Raw genomic sequence first — 20,355 nt, forward strand, 5'->3', positions numbered from 1 at the left:
CTCTTACTCTACAGCAAATAAAAATGGTCTGCTCAAAATGCCAAAAGAAGCTCAAAGCCACCGAGCTTGCCACGCCCGGCGTCAAGAACAAGAATGATATGTACTACGGCTCGCCGTCTACTAAATTGGGTGGCGGCGCAGACAAGGGAAAGACGAAGGCGACGCTAGGCGCTACGGGAATCGGAAAGGTATGTTGCAAAAGCTTCGATTCGATCTTACATTGAATTGTTATGATGAATTTTGATACTGACCTCCCCTCCCAGAGCAAACTCCTCAGCGCAAAAGCGAAGAATCCTTATGCGGCTTATGCTTCGTCTTGTGATAACTGCAAGGTGAAGACGGAGCAGGGAAAAAAGTTTTGCCAGCGGTGCGCTTATCAGCGGAATGGTATGTTGCTATATTCTTTTCTCTTGGCTTCGTAATGCTGATATCGATACTAGCCTGTGCCATGTGCGGCAAGAATCTGGCGGGGAAGTCGGTCAAGGACCAGCCTATTGTCCAGGGACAGAAGTTCAATATGGCGTGAGGTGCTTTCAGGCTAGATCTGGGCGGTTGTTTTTCTTTTTCTTTATTTTGATTTACTCTACATGGCATGGCGTTTTCGGGGGCGTTGATGATACCGCGGAATTAAATATTAATATCAACATCAACACCGAATGAAATAAAATGAATTGATTTGACAGTGCAGGAAAATTCTAGTTATACATGGCATGCGCAATAAGAGTATATGCAATGCGTCACAAATGGTGCGCTATAGTATCGGAACAAGTATGCCTTTTCACCTCCATCTGAAGAACCTTGAACATCGCGTTCTCCTCACTCAGCTTTAGCCCCCTCAGCTGCTTCCAATCACCCACCTCTTAACGGTCGGCCAGCATGTTCTTGATGTTGCTGTAGTATTGCGTATTCAGGTATTGCGCGAGCTCCTCCTTGGCGAGCCACTTGAAGTCCTTGATGTTCTGGGTGTTGACGGACAGATCGGCCTGGCCAGCCATCATACGAGACTTCAAGAAGAAGATCTTGCTACCGGGGGCCTCGATCTCGTTTGTCTTCTTCGAGCGGCGCGGGTTGAAGGAGTGCCATCCGATAGGGTGGAAGCCGACCATCCAGGTGTTCATGTTGACACCGGCGGACTGGGAGAGGGTGCGCTCAGCAGCCTAGAGAGAAATGGGATGTTAGTATAATTCCTAGACTCAATGTGGCTCGGATACAAGTATATGACTCACCAAGCGAAGGGTCTCGCCCTCCTCAACCGGCGAGCTAGGGAACTTCCAGTGTCCCTCCTTAGACTGAACAAGGAGATAGAGAGTGCGGGAAAGCAAACGATCGAGACTCTTTTGATCGTTCTTCTTGTCTGCCTCCGTGATCCGAGGGTACGGCCGAGGAATTTCCTCCTTTTTGCTAGTATCTTGGGAAGTCGCATTGGCCGTGGATTCTGCGTCCTGGACAAGGGCCTCAACCTGGTGTTCGGGCTCAGACTCCTGTGCTCCTAGCAGGAGCTCGTCGTTCCATGCATCGCTGTCGTACGCGTTGTACTTTCCGATATCACGCGCGGCAGTCCGGCGCTCCTGAATCTTTTTCTTCCAGTCTTCGTCGGCTGGTGTTCCACGCTTGAAGTAGAAATATTTCGTAAAGGGGAGGGCCAGACGCTCGTTCAAACGCTTCTGGTAGAAAAAGAACGCTTTCTCGAACGGTTCGAGCTCACGGGTGATTTGGGGAGGGCGGGAGAGGACAACGCCCGCATTGATGATGTAGGCTGGCTTCACGGCGGGATCGGCTGCTGTAGACGCGGAGGTAGATTCGATCGCTGGTGCTGCGGAGGAATAGCTGCGGCGGCCAAGGGTCTCTTTACAGCTTCTGCAGACGCCGGAATCGATTATTGATGGCCCTACGCGCGGAGTCAGTATTTGGACCTAAAGAATCCGGGAAAAACATCAATTGAACATACGCAGTAGCGAGGCTACGCGCCGTGCACCATTAGATCCTGACGACATGTTCTAGGGTGGAATGGCAATGTGTTTGAGGCTGATCGGTGTCTTGTCCCCGAGAAAAAGATCCAACCAGGTCACGTTGTCGCCAGGCCCAATTGGGCTTAGTCACCGCCCGGGGGAGTTAAATTGCGAAAATCCAACTTCTCTTTTCTTCTCTTCTCCAAGCATCTCTTATCATCACTGCGTCCAGTATCTACGACCGGTTGATCATTTAAAGGTGCTCAGATTGAGCTCCCCTGAGGTCGCGGCCAATTTTCGCTAGCGGTACCTTCTTTAAAAAAATCAAGGCGTACTGTTAGATAGCTGTCGCGGACATCCCTATCTTAGTCTTATATATGTGCTCCAATATGAATACATATGGAGAATATTTTTTTACCTATTTGCAATTCCTTTCCTCTTCTCCATCTTTTCCCCCAGAACCGTAAATCACCACCTGCCCTCAAATCTCCAACAGCAGATCTTCCTGCTCTGGCACCTGCTTTCCCACCTGCTTTCCCAGCTGCACTATCCTCTCCTGTGTACCGAACACCCGCAGTATGTTGCCGTAGATATCCCAGAAGGGATCTCCGAGACGCGGCAGTAATTTGCCCTGGTTGATCAGGCGAGATATACGCTCGGAACCAGTGTTAGCTAGGGATGTGTCAACCCGAGCAATCCGAGCTGGCTGAATCGTTGGAATGGTCTCAGTGTCAACGTCAAAGAAGTTGCTGAATTCACTTCCGGGAACAAACTGGTTGTTAGGCTGTGCCATAATACCGGCAACCAAACTGGGTATTGTGGTATGTAGCTGGGCTTTGACAGTCGGCTGGGAAGGGCTGCGCTGTATCTCGCCTGCCAGTTTGATGAAGGCCATGGCGGCAAGCATACTATCGTATCCTGCCTCGTGGGTACTCTTACGGAACTTATACTTCGCAAAGCGAGGGTCGATCTCTGCGGAATGGTTAGTTATGCTTGCTTGCTGTCAATGATATAACTCATGTCCGACCTATCTTGGGGTTTTCTATTCCAGCCAAAGTCGTGTTGAGCTCTTCGAGCGAAGACATGGGGTTTAGAGAGCCGCAGTCATGAGTAGCTATGTACTTGGTGTCAGCTACCATGGGGAATAGCTCGTGGATGATGGCCTGGAACTCGGCGAGGGTATCTGGCAGCGGGCCTAGAAAGCACCTGTAGAAGAAGAGCAAATCGCAGAACATGTTGTGGCCGATTAGAACCGGTCTGTTCTCCTTGAGCCGGTTCTTCACTTTGTCTGCCAACTGCTGGATTCCGAAAGTTGGTTGCTCGATTATCTTCATCAGAGGATGGAAAGCGTCTGATTCAAGTTCAACCAGGCTTCCACCCACTAGTGCTTCTGCGATCCACCGGAATCCGACATGCTTCCGGACTCGTTCCTTTTTGACCTTCAATTTCGCATCGAAGGTAAATTGCTCATTGCACGGGTCCCGTAGTTCGATTTGGACGAACGTTGATGCACCCCGCGAGGTTAGGTTGGGGTATTCGTCGCTGATAAGGTGGTGTATCAGCCATTTCTGCATACTGCTCAGCCCGGTAGGGATGGGGCCCGGAATAATCTGCAGACTGCTGGGTGGTGGGATGTTGAGCCAGTCCCGGCGTTTCTATACCTGTCAATTGATTTGCTCAGATCGATATTTGCCATAGCATCTTACCTCGCCCTGTGCCAGCCACTCATTGATACTGATCCGAACGGTTTCAAGGAACTGCAGAGATTCATGGTCGTCTTCTTTAATATTTGCAACTTGGACGACATTCCGCGATTCACATTTCTCCGTAGCTCTTTTGATTGCCAGTTTTTCTTCTTCTCGAGACAGGTATCGGACACCGAAGGAGCACATATAATCAATGCTGAAGTGGTTCGCGAGCAAGAACTCCATTGCTGGTCAGGAAGATATTAGTGATATGCTCAACATTCGTCGTAGATATCGGACATACAGCGGCTTCCGAATGTCCAGTCCCGATTCACATCCATCTCATGCTGGGTGATTGGGCTCAGATTTATGTTGTATGGGTTCAGGGTGTAGGTGGCTGTAGATAGTTAGCGTTACATGTCTTGAATTGGGGTTCATTGCGTACCATTTTCCTTGTCTTCATGACATGTTGTCAGCCCAACTTGGAGAATCTGGTACCGCTCTGCGGCCGCCTTGGCTTCCACATATCGCTCCTGCACAGTCTGGGGCCGGGGTTGTGGACCATTTGGTTTGAAAACCACTCCAGACAGCTCGAAGTCTACGGACACGAAGCAGCTGGTGGCGATGTCGTTGAGGATGGAGGGGAGACAATCGGGGAAGGTGACAGCTGTGATATCCATCTTGGTTCGAAGCTGAGAACAGCATCAAAGTATGAACTTGGTGAATGAATATAAGAGGCGAAAAGGAGAGCTTTGTTGAAGTCTTGATTGCTGAAAACCGATTGATGCAGACGTGAAAGGAGAGTACGCTTTGGGAAGGCAGGTATCCGAGTTTCATTGACCAGAGAGTCGTGCTATCAAGTTGGCGAAAAGGTGAGATGACCTGACTTTGAAACTGAGAGGTTGAAAGTTTGATGATCTATTTGGCTGAATATCAGATCTTATAGATCAGGGTTGAGATAGGAAGGAAGTAAGAAAGAAGAGAGTTGGAGGAAACAGGACACAATACAAGATCTCGAAGCTTTTAAATGCTGCATTTATGAAGCCTTGGAGAACCACCCCCTGCAATATGGATGTTGTAGCAAGTATGCACATTTTCGACTACATAGCTACATTTTATTAATAATTTCTGTTAAAATACATTCTGTATTGCTTCGGAAATGTAGTATACAGCTTCACAAGCAAGATCTATGTTAGCCATGAGAATCATCTCAGTCGGGAGCGTAGAAGTGCTCGAGACAATACCCTGGTGAGGTTGTTTATTGTTCCAATTGTCCAATTAGAACGAAGCACGAGTAGACGGCCGCGCATGCGGGCTTGCAATGTCTTTTTAGTAGTCTTCTTGTAGTAGTTTTTTAGTGGTCTACTTTGTCCCCCTTCTCGGTTTTATAGGCAGCGGGTAGAGAGCAGACAAAGGCGGGAAAAGTATACTTTGTGCAAGAGACTTTCCTAAGTATAACCTTTGACTAGAGTCTGCTACTCTCGTAAATCCAGCCTGCGATGCATTAACCGAAATATTTGGGAGAGTAGTCTAGAGTGATCAATTCTCAAGGAGAAGAACCCCCTCTCGAAGTGGTCTAGGGATCAATGTAAGATAAATATATAAAGAAGTCATAGACGAGTAAACAGGCTTTGATATATCACGGGTAGATACTCACAGGCCAGTCCCGTGACCGACCCCGGACTTGGATGAGCCGAGGGAAAACGAAAGCCGACCCCGACACTCTGCACTTTGCTTTACTTGAATGGTTTCCCTTTTATAATTACTCCTTTTACTCCTTATAAAGCAAATCTATATTGCTTTTTTTTGATACGGTCTCCGCAATGGCCAACGGATCCCCAATGCTGTCTCACTCTGACGCCCGCTCTTCATCCTCGGCCTCCCCCACAAAGCTGTGCTCCAAGACATACAAGAAAGCCTCCCAACTTTACCTCACAAGACGCTTACCCGAAGCCCTCGCAAACCTCCAACCGATTATTAAACCTTCAGCACCACAAGAAGACCAGCACACAAATGGCGACAACTCAACACCGGTTGCGCCGATCGCCACGGCCGCCGGCACGTGGAGAATCAAGGTGTGGAACCTCTACATCACCCTTCTCAGCGCAATAGTCGATCTCGGTGCAGAGGAGGAAAAAAGCAATTTGGGCAGAAGGAGTGGAAAGCAATTGCCTCGCAAGTCAGGGAAGGTGCGATTTGGGAGACCGTGGTCGAGGTCGGATACCAAGGTCACGAGGGTTCGGTGGATGCTGAAGTGGTCTATAACCTGTTAGTAATTCGACTTCACCCCCACTGACCTAAATTGACGTATTAACAATGCGATAATAGTGCTACCCTACTTCTAACCCATTGCTCTTCGCAATCCCTGAACCAACAGCGCCTTGAGACCTATCTCTCCTCTTATGGACAACCCAACCTCGACCTTACGGATCGTCTCCAGGATGCATCCGATGAATACGAGCAGCGCCCTCTGCGTACGACAAGCGGAGCTGATACTCCAAAAGATTTAACTGCCAGAGTAAAGATCATCGAACTCTTTACTTTGCACGTCCTCCCCCGAAACGATGAGTGGGAATACTCGACCGAATTCATCAATTTGAGCGAAGTCCTCGACGAAGAACGCAAAGACCTCTTCCTACAGACTCTCGAGGGTCTGAAGGAAGAGAAGGAGCGGGGTGAAATGCGTGCAGTCGAATTACAGCAAGCCAAAGATGCGGAGCTTGAACGGCAACGAGAGGATGAACGTCGCGAAGCCGAAGAAGCAGCGGCAGCCGCTGCGCGACTACAATCCAATGGACATAAACGCAATCCCAGCGAGGTTGACTACGGAATTGAGAAAAGCCGCTCAAATGGTTCTCCCAAAGGCAAAGGAGCCAGGCAATCGACAGACAAGTCGCCGAATGGCAAGCCACGAACTTCTCTCTCATCGTCCGGCTCCAGAAATGCCAAGAAGCAGGACAAAGTTGTACCTCGGGGCCGCTCAACTCGGACTGTGGCCACTGGACTGCGCAACCTCTTCCGTCACATTATCCGGACTGTGTCTGGGAATCCCATGTCAATAGTGCGTACCCTACTTTTCGTGATCGGTATTTTGATGGCGATGAGCCGGCAGGGTGTGCGTGATCGCATCCGACGGGTTACGGACGGCGCATGGCAGAAGGTGAAAGCTACGGCCGGAATGGGAGTCAAAGTGAGCTATATTTGAGATATAGGCCACTTTGGTCTCTACGCACATTGCATGGTTATCATGTACATTTTTCTAGGTCAAGTTGGCACCCCTAGGGCTCTTGGGGTTATTTTTGCATACATTTTTCTTTTGTGATTCCCTTTGTGATTCTCTATGTTCATGTATTCTATGCATACATACCAGATTGCCACCAGGTGTGGTTGAATTTACTTTTACCCAGGTCCGATTTTCCATTCGTTTCGACCAGTAATTTTCAAAGACCCCCGTAAAGTGCCTTGACTCATTGCCCATTACGTTCATTCCACTGCCGATCAAAGACAGTAAGAGATCGTTGAGCTATAGAAGATTAGCATTAGCTTGTCTTCTACATCGGATATCCGATCTATTCCAAGATAGGAGGCTTGAAAACTCACCGGAAGGAACAACATCTAAAGCCTTGATAGAGACATTGAGAGGCTGGCTGAGCATATAAACAGCAGCCTCGGCAACATCGTTCGCAATAAGCGGCCTAACAACACGACCATCAGCAAATCTCCTCGACCGGATAGAGTAACCGGCAAAGTAAAAACTGACGTGTATCCTTCCAAGAACTCATCGTATTGTGACTGGTCATGTCCAATCCTTTGAGCATGGAAATGTCCCGCAACAACACCAGGCCTCAATGCCAACACCCGGATATTAGTTCCGCTCAACTCGTTCCGCAACGAATTAGTGAACGCCTCTTGCGCTGCCTTGTTGGAATGATAGACTGCTTCGCCTGTAAAAGGAGGCACTTCTAGGCCTGTGACAGAGGTGACGTTTATGATCGTGCCTGCTTTACGCGAAAGCATACTACGGTTTAGCACAGAGTGAGTCACGTACATTGGGCCGTTGACGTTGGTTGAGATCATTGTTTGGATGTCTGATATTTTGAGGCTGTGGAAGGCGTTTGGTGCACCGAGGGCGAGACCGGCCTTGGGATTTGTTAGTGGATGTCTATAAGAGAGCCTGATAAGCGTACGTTGTTGATGAGGATGTCGATACCACCGAGTTCTTTGGCTGATGAATTGACAGCTGTATCGACTTCGTCGTAGTTTCCTACATCGGCTGTTCGGTAGATCACTTTGATCTGAGGGTGTTGCTTGCTTAGATCGTCGGTGAGTTTGGCTAATTTGTCCTGGATACCATGTATGTCAGTTCCTATGTTCGAGGATCCTTGATGGGCGCTGAGATATGATGCTTACCTCGGAGCGAGAGAGAAGAATCAAATTTGCACCGGCTTTGGCTAGAGCCCTTGCTGTTGCTTCACCGATGCCCATCGAGGCTCCGGTCTATAGAAGTATATTTATATGAGAATTTGTTTGTGATGGTGGGCAATCCACTTACAATGAGGGCAATTTGTCCACTTAGTGCCATTTTTACGTATGTAACTATATCAAGGCAAGCCTTTGTAACAGAACAAAGGAAGAAATAGGGTTGATATGCTGTAGAACTTGCATACTTGAGGCCATCCCCTCGGATTACAAATCATCTTTCAAGTGGATCTCATCCAGAGGGACTTCGGTAGTATACTGGACCCACTTCACCTTTTGGGCATATATTGTCACCGATCGATATCATATTACTCTGACGATCACATTCTATAATCTTAATGGGGCCGTAGATATAAAGTTGTAGGCGAATTGGTAGCTGGACCTAGGAGTTGTCCTTTGGCTATTCACAAATTGAGTTGGGTGGGATAAATTCAAAGCTGAACTTGTAGATTATTCTGTCTCATTCTCGACTTGATTTGCAATAGTGGTATCGGTTTGAGCACAAGATGCAGTCTAACCTGTGTAAGTATCTGGATGATCTTCGCCTAGGGGTAGCACAGTTGTCTAGAGAATGAATAATACACACTGTCACGGCAGGTTTTTGGGTCCATAGCGGCAATCTATATACAAGTCCTTATAAGCATGAGATTTTGTTCTCTAATTTAATACACCTGTTCCGAAAGTTGTTGCTGTCACGCTAGAGAACAGCTTGCCTAGTAGACTCACACGACTTTTTCTGACTTGGTGGGATCTTCAGTTTCGCCAGCGGCCTTGCGTTGAGCTCCGCTCGGGGTAAATTTATGTTGCCGATGTCAATTAAGTCAATTGAGCCACTTTTTCGCAATAATATCGCTGCTTACTATATGATTCACGGTCTCTTCTGCGTATATCAGCGCTGTGTTTCCCACACATTCTTACAGCGGTTTCAAGGACTTTGTCTGATTTTTCCGAGTAACGCTCATAACGCAAAATGTCATACCCATCAGCCATAACGACCTTGGTTCATAACCCACAGTTACGCCTGCTCAATGCTCTCCAAGCCAATGCAAAGCCTATTATGACATTTCTTGGCCTTCCGTCCTTCCGAACAGCCCAGGTTGTAGCCCAGACCGGTATCGATGTCAGCATTTTCCATTTTCTGTGCTTAGTTTCCCTACTGATGACCATAAAGGGCATCATCATCGACTGCGAGCATGGCCATATCAGTGATGATTCCATGCACAGCTCAACTGCTGCCATTGCGGCTTTAGGGGTGTCGCCTCTTGTCCGTCTAAGGATGACCAACTCGGATCTGATTAAACGAGCTTTGGATGCTGGTGCTCAGTGAGTAACACGGACCCTGCTATTCTAGCACTAACATTGTCACCAGCGGTATCGTTGTTCCTCAAATTAATACCCCTGAAGAAGCAAGGGCTGTTGTCTCTCACTCAAAGTTCCCTCCACAAGGCCTGCGTGGGCAAGGCTCGGCGTTCCCAGCCATCACCCACGGCCTCGACATTCCAACATACCTCAAAACGGCAAACGAAACGCTGATTACCTGTCTTCAAATTGAATCGAAGATGGGGGTCGAGAATGTTGACTCTATTTGTGCTGTACCTGGTGTCGGTTCGTGACTAGCTCCCCAAACCCTAAAAACTGTCACGCTAATTTCAGTCAAGATATGGTTTTCATCGGGCCAAACGACCTTGCCCTATCGATCCTTGGTTATGTTCCCGCCAAGGGTGATGAGCCGGAATTTGTTGATGCTATCAAAAAGATCGTGGCTGCTGCCAGAAAGAATGGCAAATGGGTCGGCCGATTGTCCAACGATGGCGCCTCATCCAAGGAACATCTCAAAGTCTTTGATACTGTGGCGATGAGTTATGACATTCGGGCAATTCAAAACTGGTATTCAAGTGAATTGCACATTGCGCGCTCGTGATATATTTCAGGTCATAAGAGAGAATTTTCACACCTATATAGCTAATCTACGCCTGGAGCACCTAAGAGACGACATATTGTTCCACTCTGGCCATGCGAAGTATGAATGACTGCTAATCCTTAATTTGCCGACACGCAATAGTGAAGCTATGTATCACATATCCGTCGAGTATCAGCAGCCGATACCGTCCCTTTCTCCGGCTCGAGCGGACTACTATAAATGTAGGGAGGCTTTATATTTTCTGACAGATATGTGGATCAAGAATGTAGTGGAAAAGGGTTCTGCGGCGGTTTCTCAGGATTTGATTTTATAGCTATGGGTTGCCTGGTTTTTCACAATTCAAATTATCGACTTCTATTGCTATATCATAGAGCGACGGCCGGATGGTAATTTAGGACTTCCGATCCCAGACAATTTCATAAATGAGGGTAGACAGATTCTGCTAAGTTCTTTTCAAAACACATGGTATTTACATTAAAGAAATTCGCCCATTATCTGCCCTGCCTTTCGTGCAACTTGCTGGGCATCTGGGCTGATATCCTCATATTCTGCCATGAATAAGAACCGTTCCTTCCACAACTGCCATCGCCCCTCCGTAAGTCCGTGGCTTCCATCCCAAAGGGCTGTTTTACCGGGTAGAACTTGTTGAATGTACTCAGAACTGTCGGGTCGATCATCCTTCCACATCAACCCTCCAGCATGGATTATCCATTGTGCAGCGGCGCATACATTGGCTGCCAGTAGCTCTGATACATTCATCTTGTACCATGGTGACTGTCTCTGCAGCGCGGACTGTGCCTGACGTCTTCCCTCCTGGTACTTCGTCGGGTCCACCTCCAAACACTTCTTTAATAAGCTTAAGCCTAAGGCACGAAGCTTTATTCCTTGACTAAAAGAAGTTGTAGCTAGCAGTCTTGCTGAGAAGGTATTCATATTAATCCATCTAGTGGTTGACTTGGATGCGGACACTGTCCATCCCGATGATGCATGGGGTGAGATCATATCCCACTTATCGCGCCACATGCTCCCGAAGCAGCCTAACCATTTTCGTGGTATGTCTTTAGTTTCGGACTCAGATAGCTGTGAATCGAGTTTTTCGGCTTTAACCAAGAGGGCTAGTAATGAGGAATGGGTCGAAGGAAAGTCGGCAGCGGCCTCATAGATGAGCTCCCAGAGAGCCCATGGCGTATCATCATTTTTGAAATCGAGCAAGCTCAATTCTTTGATTGCGGTGGTTAAATCAATTTTGTTTGAGAATAGTTGCCGTAGGACCTCTGCATGAGGGCGTGCAGTGCGGTATTTAGGGTCAGTTATCTGGAGCCAGGATTCGTAATCACTTGTCGACATGATGGAGTTGAGACTCATCGAATGTACTCCTGGTACCTGGTTGCCTATGAGTGTTAACAAAAACCGGCTGGCTCTTCCCTTAACCGTGACATCATAGCTAGACTAGTCAAAGTACCTTTAATACTTTAGTCACCCTGGAGTATCACATATATAGGTGACCATGGGAAGTAAGAATAAGATCTAATTTAATAGGCAGAAAATAGATTTCATTATCAACCCGAAGACGTTTTGCGAGGGGGAGTTGAAAGTGTCATTTATCAAGCAACAGGTTTGACGCTCTGCCGACGAAATGGAGGCAAATACTGCCTTGTTCAGGGTGTGCAAAAATGGTCTACAGCGTGGAAGTACAACAGGGCGGAAATTATTGGAGAGCCCCAGACCATTGACCATTCCAAACCTTGAGTCGTATCCTCTTCTGTTTGATATCTGTCATACTTTTTGTCATGCGAATAGGAAGTCATATTATCCAGAAGAAACAATCAATGCTGTAATATGCCTCTTGACGGCCATAAGAAACTTTCCTCAAATAACCCTTATTCCTTGCGCTGCAGCGTGTGATATCCGAGCTTCTCTCTCGCCTGGGCAATTGTGGCACCGCTAGCGATCAGTTCCCGAATGCCGGCTTCGCTTTTTTCGATCCTTCCTGCCACTTCGGCCACTTCGCGGGCGCGATCTCGCGGAACAACGACGACACCGTTTGCATCCGCGACAACGATATCACGGGGTTGGACACGAACCTTGCCAATGCCGATCGTCTCGTTCACTCCTCCCACTTGTACCCGGTCCTTACCAGTTCGCATCCAACGTCCAGCAGTGAAGAGCGGGTAGTCATCATTGATGGCACGATTCACATCGCGGCACACACCATCGATGACAGTTCCAGCAATGCCCTGTAAGCCGGCGTACTGAGTCATAATATCGCCCCAAACTGTACAGTCTGTGCGACCGCCATTGTCGATGAGGATGACATCACCTATGGCAACGTTGTCGATGAAATCGCCAACACTTCCTGGCGGGTCGCTGGCGGGCACATAACGTACGGTAAAGGCCGGCCCAACCGTAACCTTTTTGTAATTGGTTAAAGGCATGATACCAAACGCCTGTCCAGGAATGCCAAGCTTATCGAGCGCGTCAGAGACCCCAGGAGTGTCTGAATCGGCAAACAGCGCTGTCAACTCTTGATCCTCGATGCTAGGCTTCTTGGGATTTCGATTGGTGGGTGGCGCGGTTGCCGCGACTTTCGGCGTCGGTGTACCCTCGTGGATAGCTTCGAATTGTGAGTCGTGCATGACCTCAGACACTAAACTTCCTGCTCGGACGGCCTGAACCATGAGGGCTTGGCGACGGTCGATACGCTCGCCATAATCCAGGACCTCCTCGATACGCTGGGCTGGGACAAAAACTGTCCCACATCTATCGGCGATCACATAGTCATCTTGGTGCACCGTGACGCCCCGCATCTGTAGCGGTTTGCCAGAGTCGATTTGCACCACTCGGTTGCGCGCACTAATCATAGTCACGCCACGGCCATAAACGGGATAGTTGACATCGCGGCTGCCATCAATGTCGCGACTCATGCCGTCGATGATAGTTCCACGGATGCCCTTCACTTTGGAGGCATTGGCGATGATATCACCCCAGCATGAGACGCCTTCTGTACCCCCGGCGATGACGAGAATGCGGTCGTCTGTCGTTACCGCATCTATAACGGGAGTGAGTAGATGGGCGGTGGGGGCAACATCAGTTTTGCGGCCCACTTCGACTGTGCTAGCACGTCCAACAATCTTTGGGCAGTCCCAAAGTGGTCGCAGGCCGTAGGTAGCTCCTTTGAGACCGAGAAAATCCAAGGCATCAGACACTGTATTGGTGTCGAGCGCCGAAAGTCGGTTCAAGATGCTAGATTGACCCATCGTGTCGAATATGATAAGGCCACCAAAATAATGGAACGTCAAAGTGGAATGGCTTATGGATATTGTTGCAGAAAGAAAGAATCTACGACCTGCTATATGTAGGCTAGAATCAGAATTGAACCAATAATGCATTGCAGTGATTACTATCTCTGGCAAGATCGGTGAGCTAGTCATGTTGCCGAAGCTTGTCACGGTAGAACATTGAGGGCAGTATCTGCCTTGCGCACCCTATCGAGACTATCAAGGCGTAATATAGGGTACTATCCCGAGGTGTGAAGATCGGCAAGGTACCTTTATGCCGATTTGGATGTAATGACTTGGCGATATGCCACTATAACTGGACTCGACACCGGTAAAAGATCACTATCCCGGCCTAATAATCGGCAGCTGATACGGGTTTTAATCCTTGCCTAAGTTCAAAGTACTTAATCACAGAAATCATTCATCACCAAGCTGTCAATTCTGTCACATGATCATCTCAGGGCTACAAGATTACCAGCTCGCTTTCTGTGTACCACCTTGCAATATAGTCAAATCCACCTCCAACGGGGACCACCAGCCTCAAGGACATAACCTCTAAGATCAGACCCAGCAATGGAACAATATCTTGATCTCCCGATTGCCCCCGCAGACATTGCGTTCGGTCTGATGGCCGACTTCGAGACAGACACCCACCCAAGGAAGGTTTCGCTGATTGCCGGAGCATATCGCGACGAGCATGGAGAGCCATGGGTCTTACCAAGCGTCAGAGAGGTACTTCCAACATTGCTTTGCAACAAAAGACAGCAATTAATGACTAGTATAGGCAAAGAAACGCTTCAGCCAAGCCGCTCATGAATACCTAGGCATAGCAGGCTCGCCAACCTTTATCAACCTGGCAAAGGGCCTTGTATTTGGACCCGTTGCCTCCAGCCTACAAGACAACGCAGCATCAATCCAAACCGTTTCCGGCACAGGTGCAAACCACCTCGCAGCAACCTTCCTTTCCGAACACCTCCGCCCAAACCGCGTCTTTATCCCCTCACCAACGTGGATCAATCACAAGTCCATTTGGGAGATGACTGGGGTGGTGGTTGTAGAGTATCCGTACTACTCACATACCACGAAAGAAGTCGATATTGCCGGTATGCTGGATGCCCTGGAGCAAGCCAAACCCAATGATGCCGTTATCCTACAAGCCTGCGCGCATAACCCCACTGGCGTGGACTTATCAAGATCCCAGTGGATACAAGTCGCTGAGCTCGTCCAACGGAATAAGCTATTTGCCGTCTTCGATAGCGCATACCAAGGCTTCGCTACAGGTGATGTCGACGGCGATGCCTGGGCCGTTCGGTACTTCGCAGAGAATGTTCTTACCTCTGAGACGCATCTAGGCATGTGCGTGGCGCAGTCGTTTTCAAAGAACTTCGGGTTGTATGGCGAACGTGTCGGTGCTTTACACCTAGTCGTACCGCGGCATCTTTCGGCGCAGGGCGCGCGGTCTAAATTGATGGCAATTGCACGGGCAGAGTATTCTAATCCTCCGCGTTTTGGGGCCACCATCGTTGAGACAGTTCTTAGCGATCAAGCCCTAACAACTCAGTGGAAAGCGGATTTGGATACGATGAGCTCACGAATCAAGATGATGAGATCTGAACTGAGGCAGAGGCTGGAGAAAGAGACGCAAGGGGATTGGTCGTGTATTGAGAGACAGATTGGGATGTTTAGCTATACGGGGCTGACAAAGGAGCAAGTATCTTGGCTCCGAGACGATTTTCATGTTTATTTATTGCCGTCAGGTCGGATGAGTGTGTGTGGGCTGAATAAGGGCAACGTCCAGTATGTGGCGCACGCTATTGGCGAAGTTACGAAGGCTAGGATGAGCATCGATATTTCAGTTATGCCATAGCTAGCCTATATGAGAATGCATGCAAATACTTGTGCTCTAATTTGATGCTGAATCCCGACATGGAATAAGAGACTACCACCAGAATTCATGAGAGCCTCGCGATGTACTCGTCGTCTAATCAGAGACGTGGCCTCTCTAGTTTCCCAAGAGTATAACTGATGACGCTAACTACATGTGATCTGAAATCGAATTCGAGTCACTTTGAAGGCGAATAGGGTGTCTGGAATAGTCTTTAAAATACTGCTTCACTATATTTAGTCCACCTCAAGTTCGTTCAATCTCAGACACAACAAGCGAACCGGATTATGACTTCCCGTGAAATATTGTACCCTATGGCTCAATTAGAGCAACCTCATGTCAATATTATACGGGGCGGTCTTGCAGTGATTTCAGGACGTCAGGGTGGTCTGGTGCAACGTTGTGAATTCGAGGTATTTGGGAAGAGGGCGCGAGAAGTGACGAAAGACAAACCAGGAAATGAAAGGATTGTGTCGGCCATCAAAGATGAAGAGCATAGCCTCGATGCCGACATTCGATCCGGAGGACAGCGGTTGCGAAATATTCTGAGCAACGCCATCAATTCCTGCTTGGGATGGTAGGTAATTCGTAGACCATTCCTTCGCTGGGAGAGGTACATAGGGTCTGCTTAGCCAGTCAGATCCAAATGATATTTGAAGTTTGATTGCTTTTTGCCGGGAATGGTTCATATCTAGGGCAGGGTCATCTTTCCACCTCGTAACAGAATGATACTATCTTAACAATGTGCGCTACAATCTTGACAGGTTCCACCGCTCGGGTTCAACGCTAGATGCTAGATATAAGTATTGTGTACGCGTCTGCAGATAATCAGGTATTCATGGAATAAGTCTAATAGGCATATGTTTCATTACCAAAAGGGGGGAGGGGGAAACAATTCAAGATTCGGTCTAAAGAGCAGTCTATATCACGGAGGAATGAAAACCGAATAATCTATTCAATCTATTTTAAACGGGTATCAAAATGCTCATGATCACGTCCAGCGTGATCTACTCGTGAGTCCTCAGCCATACCAATCTCAACATCATCACCTATACGATGATCCAAATCTTCTTTCTCGACGATTCTAGCATGCCACCACCGAAACAACCGAACGAAGAAATGCGCCACGCAGATCTGCTCCGTAGTATAAAGCAATACCGGAACCGATGTCTTTGCTTTTAGAAATAGATCAACCGGCTGCCACATTGCGTAGAGCAACGGGATACCGAGTGCGGTGCTCTTCGCTGGTCCGCAAAAGCACACTGCAATAGTTTCCTCCGGAGACATGCGTTTGAATATGGGTTTGGACCAGCGTCGAGAGCTGAAAATGCGTGGTGGTCTGGAGCAGAAGAAGCATACTGCCGTTAAGGTGATGTAGAGTATGATGTTGAATAGGACCACGAAGACTATGCTCTGCGCGGAAAGTGTTTGGAGGGCTCCTGTTGCGAAGCATGAAGAAAATGTGGCCCTATTATTTAGGAATGCTTGGTTAGGAAAGTAAAGAACAATAAAGAGTGCCAAGGCTTTCTACAGAAAGCTCGTTGGACTCACCAAATCAACAATAACAAGCAGCAAGTAGCCAGCTTCGGGAGCTTGGTCTTCTGCAGGAACCACGCAGTTCGATCAGGCCAAGTCCACCTTAGTAGCTGCCCAACGAATAGCGGCAGCAATACACTGAGCCCCAGTTGCTGAAAAACCTCTTTATACATACTCCCCAAATCCCCACCCCCATACCGCCAGGGACCAAACTCCCCCGTCTTCGGCATCAACGCAATAGTCCACGCAGCCGTAACAAACGGCCCGAGAATATTAGCCAACAAGACCTCCACCAAAGCAGCTGCATCATCCCCGCCCGCAGACCTCGTCATAACAACATTGGACGCAATCGTCGTCGGAATACAAGCAGTAAAGATGTACCCGGCCAGCACGGCGCGGTCAATCTTCCCCCCAGGGTCTGCAGCGAGGATAATATGCACGATGGCCAGCACCAGCGCGGGGATAAATAGAAACGAAATCACCTGCACGATCACATGAAGGCGCCAATTCAGAACTTGCGAGATAAGCTTCTGGCGGGGGATGCTTAGGCCGGAGATTAGGAAGATTATCGCGATCACCCCGTACATGATGCTGTACTCGGAGCGGATGGTGCCGCCGTGCTTGGCTACGTCCGGGAAGCAATATGCCAGGGCGCACACGATCCCGATCCCGATTAGGAGCCATTGGTGGAGGATTAGACTTGCGGTGCGTCTCAGCGCTCGCTGCCACCGCGGCTGTGCGGCATCTGGGGCTGCTTCCATTTTATGTTTTTGTTTAGCCTAGGAATGAGGACATGGATATTGTACACCCGTGGATATTTTGGCTTCCACAAGGCAAGTTGATCATGTAGGAATACGTAGACGATATGTAGTGTTGAAAATTGCGCAATCGGAATTAGTCCGATCTATCGGAGTCGATAGCGCGTACAAGAATCGCATCATCTGTTTGAAGCCATACACTGTACCACTATGATGCTCATTGTAGTATCTACAATTGGGGATATGTGTACGGGTCATCCCTTGTATCTTTGTATCAAATCTGGCATTCCAGAACGAAGTCGCCGAGATCGGGTAGCCGATCTATCAGTCGGGTTAATTGACCCCGGGATAGGCGATGCATGTGAAGGTACTTCGAGTCAACATAGAGTAGAATGACACCGTTTCATATTTCATACCTTCTTTACTTCGTTATATAAGTAGATCTCTTCAATGTGTCATGCAAAGGTTCATGGGTTAACTAGAAATTCGGTAAAACGTTCCTCCGATAGAATGACGGCCGCTATAGACGTCACTATCCGTGACTGCATGTACATTTATATAAGAATCTAGAAATCCCCTTAAAGACAAGTTTATCCAAGCATACAGTAATCCCCGCGTCCAACCTTCGAATACTTTAATTGTCCATCTGACTCAGAACGTCCCATGACCTCTGAATATGGACCTCGGCTGGGAGGAACTCCAGCGTTGGTCCGAGATCACCCGTAAATCGCCAGCGAATTTCGCTACTTTTCGGGAAAGTTCTACTCCCGAACTGCTTAGAATCCCCGGAATAATTTAACTGGAAATATTAGAGGCTTTCTAGGCTGGGGTGGTCTCCGGTATGGTTGCGTGGAATAATGCACATGTAGTTTGATGAGGCACGGGGCGTTTTAAACGTCTTTTTTTTTTACATTGTACTATCTTATCTGAAAATAAAGTATAGAATCACAAGCTGCCAAAACTATGACGACTACCTTAAAAGGCATGTGAAACCAGATCATTGGAGATCTGGGGTGATTCATTCCGCGCTGGACAGAGAGCCGCCCTTGTTACCGAAGGCCTCGGGATTGTCTTTAGAAGGGTACATACACCCCTTGAACTCGGAACACACAAAACATAACTATTATATAGAGATCTCCCTCGGCAGATCATTTAGTCTTCTACCTCTTTTTTCTCTTTCTCTTCCTCTTTCTTTCCCGTTCTTGTGTGTGCGAGGTTATATACACTTCCGTTCGTCCAGCTTCCTCCGCTTCCCCGTCATAGCTCCCCACAAAGTCTGGCACAGCCGCCACTTTGCCTCGTGAATCATATATCCGGGACACTTATTTATTTTTGAAGATTAAAGATCCCTGCAATTGATCTCTTGATCTTTCTCGGACTCTTTCAGATATACCCTCTCTTTCAATTGCAGGTTGTTTCTGCTTTTTCTCCGGGATTGTATACTTCCGCATCTCCGCAATTTCGGCCTTCACTTGCGACAATCGGAAGATCTACGCAACTCGATTTCCGACACGGCCGATTGAAGATTTCTGTGAAATCTTGAACAAAAGTGCAAATTCCCTGCATATATAACACGTATTGAAACAATGTCCGCCAAAACTGCCAATCAGAAGCGCACATCGCCTGCGGTCAACTTGATCGGTAGAGTAGACTCTTCCTTTTGGCATGATGTACAGCTATTGACTTTTGCCTGATTAGCTGGTGGTGGTGCCGGTATGATGGAGGCCCTCGTGTGCCATCCGCTAGACACAATCAAGGTCCGCATGCAGCTGTCAAGGAGATCCACAGCACCCGGGGTGAGTTGGAGAAAATACCATTTGACAGTTGAAGCCATTGCTAATCATATTCGCTGGGTTAGGTTAAGGCACGCGGGTTCGTGGCCACCGGTGCTCAAATCGTGCAAAAGGAGACCGCTCTCGGTCTGTACAAGGGTCTTGGTGCCGTGTTGGGTGGTATCATCCCGAAGATGGCCATCCGATTCACCTCATACGAGTCATATAAGGGCATGCTGGCCGATAAGGAGACAGGCGCCGTAACCAGCAAAGCCACCTTCCTGGGTATGTCAAGCATTGAATAAGCTTAAAGATGTACGACGGAAAGCTAACAATCCTCACAGCTGGTCTCGCTGCCGGTGTTACCGAAGCCGTAGCCATCGTTAACCCCATGGAAGTCATCAAAATTCGTCTGCAGGCCCAGCACCACAGTCTGGCTGATCCCCTGGACGCCCCCAAGTACCGTAGCGCCCCGCACGCGCTCTTCACCGTGATCAAAGAAGAAGGCTTTAGCGTCCTATACCGCGGTGTCTCCCTGACAGCCCTTCGACAAGGAACCAACCAGGCCGCCAACTTCACCGCATACACGGAACTGAAGGCTGCCCTGCAGCGCTGGCAACCCGAGTACAGCAACAGTCAGCTACCTGCTTACCAGACCACCATGATTGGTTTGATCTCCGGTGCCGTCGGTCCCTTCTCCAACGCTCCCATCGACACCATCAAGACCCGCCTCCAGAAGACCCGTGCTGAGCCCGGTCAATCCGCTGTCTCCCGTATCATGGTCATTGCCAAGGATATGTTCAAGACTGAGGGCACTCGCGCTTTCTACAAGGGTATCACCCCCCGTGTGATGCGTGTTGCTCCCGGCCAGGCTGTCACTTTCACCGTCTACGAGTTCCTCAAGGGTAAGCTGGAAGGCTCTAACTGGGCTTTCGTTGGTGGTCAGTTCGAGGAGTAAACGTGCCAACTTTTTTTGTCTTTTTGGAAAGCATTTTGATACCTGACCGGCATGGCATGGTGGTCTGTTTCGGGCGTTGGACTGTCTTAATAGATGTCCAAGTGCAAGCCGGTTTGAAACGGCTCTTGTTTTGT

At 48.5% G+C, this 20,355-nt stretch overlaps 12 protein-coding genes across 12 annotated transcripts; 6 read left to right on the forward strand and 6 right to left on the reverse strand.

The window, feature by feature from the left end:
- Positions 1–23: 23 nt before the first annotated feature.
- On the forward strand, positions 24–526 carry N7447_010011 (cysteine-rich PDZ-binding protein; the record flags this gene model as incomplete). The annotated part of the gene is made up of 3 exons (XM_057234273.1): positions 24–188; positions 264–387; positions 441–526. 3 exons carry the CDS (start codon positions 24–26, stop codon positions 524–526), a joined length of 375 nt encoding a protein of 124 aa, XP_057081557.1.
- Positions 527–860: 334 nt separating this feature from the next.
- N7447_010012 (mitochondrial 54S ribosomal protein mL46) lies at positions 861–1,994 on the reverse strand (the record flags this gene model as incomplete). The annotated part of the gene is made up of 3 exons (XM_057234274.1): positions 861–1,157; positions 1,227–1,888; positions 1,949–1,994. 3 exons carry the CDS (start codon positions 1,992–1,994, stop codon positions 861–863), a joined length of 1,005 nt encoding a protein of 334 aa, XP_057081558.1.
- Positions 1,995–2,430: 436 nt separating this feature from the next.
- On the reverse strand, positions 2,431–4,314 carry N7447_010013 (CAF1 family ribonuclease; the record flags this gene model as incomplete). The annotated part of the gene is made up of 5 exons (XM_057234275.1): positions 2,431–2,921; positions 2,977–3,604; positions 3,656–3,882; positions 3,939–4,031; positions 4,080–4,314. The coding sequence occupies 5 exons, from the start codon at positions 4,312–4,314 to the stop codon at positions 2,431–2,433; spliced, it is 1,674 nt and encodes a 557-aa protein (XP_057081559.1).
- A 1,143-nt stretch (positions 4,315–5,457) lies between these two features.
- pex26 lies at positions 5,458–6,839 on the forward strand (the record flags this gene model as incomplete). Its single annotated transcript, XM_057234276.1, has 2 exons — positions 5,458–5,876; positions 5,963–6,839. The coding sequence occupies 2 exons, from the start codon at positions 5,458–5,460 to the stop codon at positions 6,837–6,839; spliced, it is 1,296 nt and encodes a 431-aa protein (XP_057081560.1).
- A 262-nt stretch (positions 6,840–7,101) lies between these two features.
- N7447_010015 (SDR family oxidoreductase) lies at positions 7,102–8,216 on the reverse strand (the record flags this gene model as incomplete). The annotated part of the gene is made up of 6 exons (XM_057234277.1): positions 7,102–7,157; positions 7,235–7,329; positions 7,395–7,774; positions 7,822–7,977; positions 8,045–8,131; positions 8,187–8,216. 6 exons carry the CDS (start codon positions 8,214–8,216, stop codon positions 7,102–7,104), a joined length of 804 nt encoding a protein of 267 aa, XP_057081561.1.
- Positions 8,217–9,083: 867 nt separating this feature from the next.
- N7447_010016 (HpcH/HpaI aldolase family protein) lies at positions 9,084–10,034 on the forward strand (the record flags this gene model as incomplete). The annotated part of the gene is made up of 4 exons (XM_057234278.1): positions 9,084–9,233; positions 9,285–9,436; positions 9,483–9,718; positions 9,772–10,034. The coding sequence occupies 4 exons, from the start codon at positions 9,084–9,086 to the stop codon at positions 10,032–10,034; spliced, it is 801 nt and encodes a 266-aa protein (XP_057081562.1).
- Positions 10,035–10,508: 474 nt separating this feature from the next.
- On the reverse strand, positions 10,509–11,381 carry N7447_010017 (DUF3632 domain-containing protein; the record flags this gene model as incomplete). Its single annotated transcript, XM_057234279.1, has 1 exon — positions 10,509–11,381. The coding sequence occupies one exon, from the start codon at positions 11,379–11,381 to the stop codon at positions 10,509–10,511; it is 873 nt and encodes a 290-aa protein (XP_057081563.1).
- Positions 11,382–11,914: 533 nt separating this feature from the next.
- Positions 11,915–13,291, reverse strand: N7447_010018 (RraA family protein; the record flags this gene model as incomplete). The annotated part of the gene is made up of 1 exon (XM_057234280.1): positions 11,915–13,291. The coding sequence occupies one exon, from the start codon at positions 13,289–13,291 to the stop codon at positions 11,915–11,917; it is 1,377 nt and encodes a 458-aa protein (XP_057081564.1).
- A 594-nt stretch (positions 13,292–13,885) lies between these two features.
- N7447_010019 (uncharacterized protein) lies at positions 13,886–15,179 on the forward strand (the record flags this gene model as incomplete). The annotated part of the gene is made up of 2 exons (XM_057234281.1): positions 13,886–14,044; positions 14,097–15,179. 2 exons carry the CDS (start codon positions 13,886–13,888, stop codon positions 15,177–15,179), a joined length of 1,242 nt encoding a protein of 413 aa, XP_057081565.1.
- A 332-nt stretch (positions 15,180–15,511) lies between these two features.
- Positions 15,512–15,778, forward strand: N7447_010020 (uncharacterized protein; the record flags this gene model as incomplete). The annotated part of the gene is made up of 1 exon (XM_057234282.1): positions 15,512–15,778. The coding sequence occupies one exon, from the start codon at positions 15,512–15,514 to the stop codon at positions 15,776–15,778; it is 267 nt and encodes an 88-aa protein (XP_057081566.1).
- Positions 15,779–16,157: 379 nt separating this feature from the next.
- On the reverse strand, positions 16,158–17,494 carry N7447_010021 (uncharacterized protein; the record flags this gene model as incomplete). Its single annotated transcript, XM_057234283.1, has 2 exons — positions 16,158–16,665; positions 16,749–17,494. 2 exons carry the CDS (start codon positions 17,492–17,494, stop codon positions 16,158–16,160), a joined length of 1,254 nt encoding a protein of 417 aa, XP_057081567.1.
- A 1,583-nt stretch (positions 17,495–19,077) lies between these two features.
- N7447_010022 (putative succinate:fumarate antiporter (Acr1)) lies at positions 19,078–20,221 on the forward strand (the record flags this gene model as incomplete). Its single annotated transcript, XM_057234284.1, has 4 exons — positions 19,078–19,132; positions 19,190–19,287; positions 19,350–19,548; positions 19,608–20,221. 4 exons carry the CDS (start codon positions 19,078–19,080, stop codon positions 20,219–20,221), a joined length of 966 nt encoding a protein of 321 aa, XP_057081568.1.
- Positions 20,222–20,355: the final 134 nt, after the last annotated feature.

The sequence above is a fragment of the Penicillium robsamsonii genome (assembly GCF_028829455.1).
Source record: "Penicillium robsamsonii strain IBT 29466 chromosome Unknown utg000006l_segment0_segment0, whole genome shotgun sequence".
NCBI lineage: Eukaryota > Fungi > Ascomycota > Eurotiomycetes > Eurotiales > Aspergillaceae > Penicillium > Penicillium robsamsonii.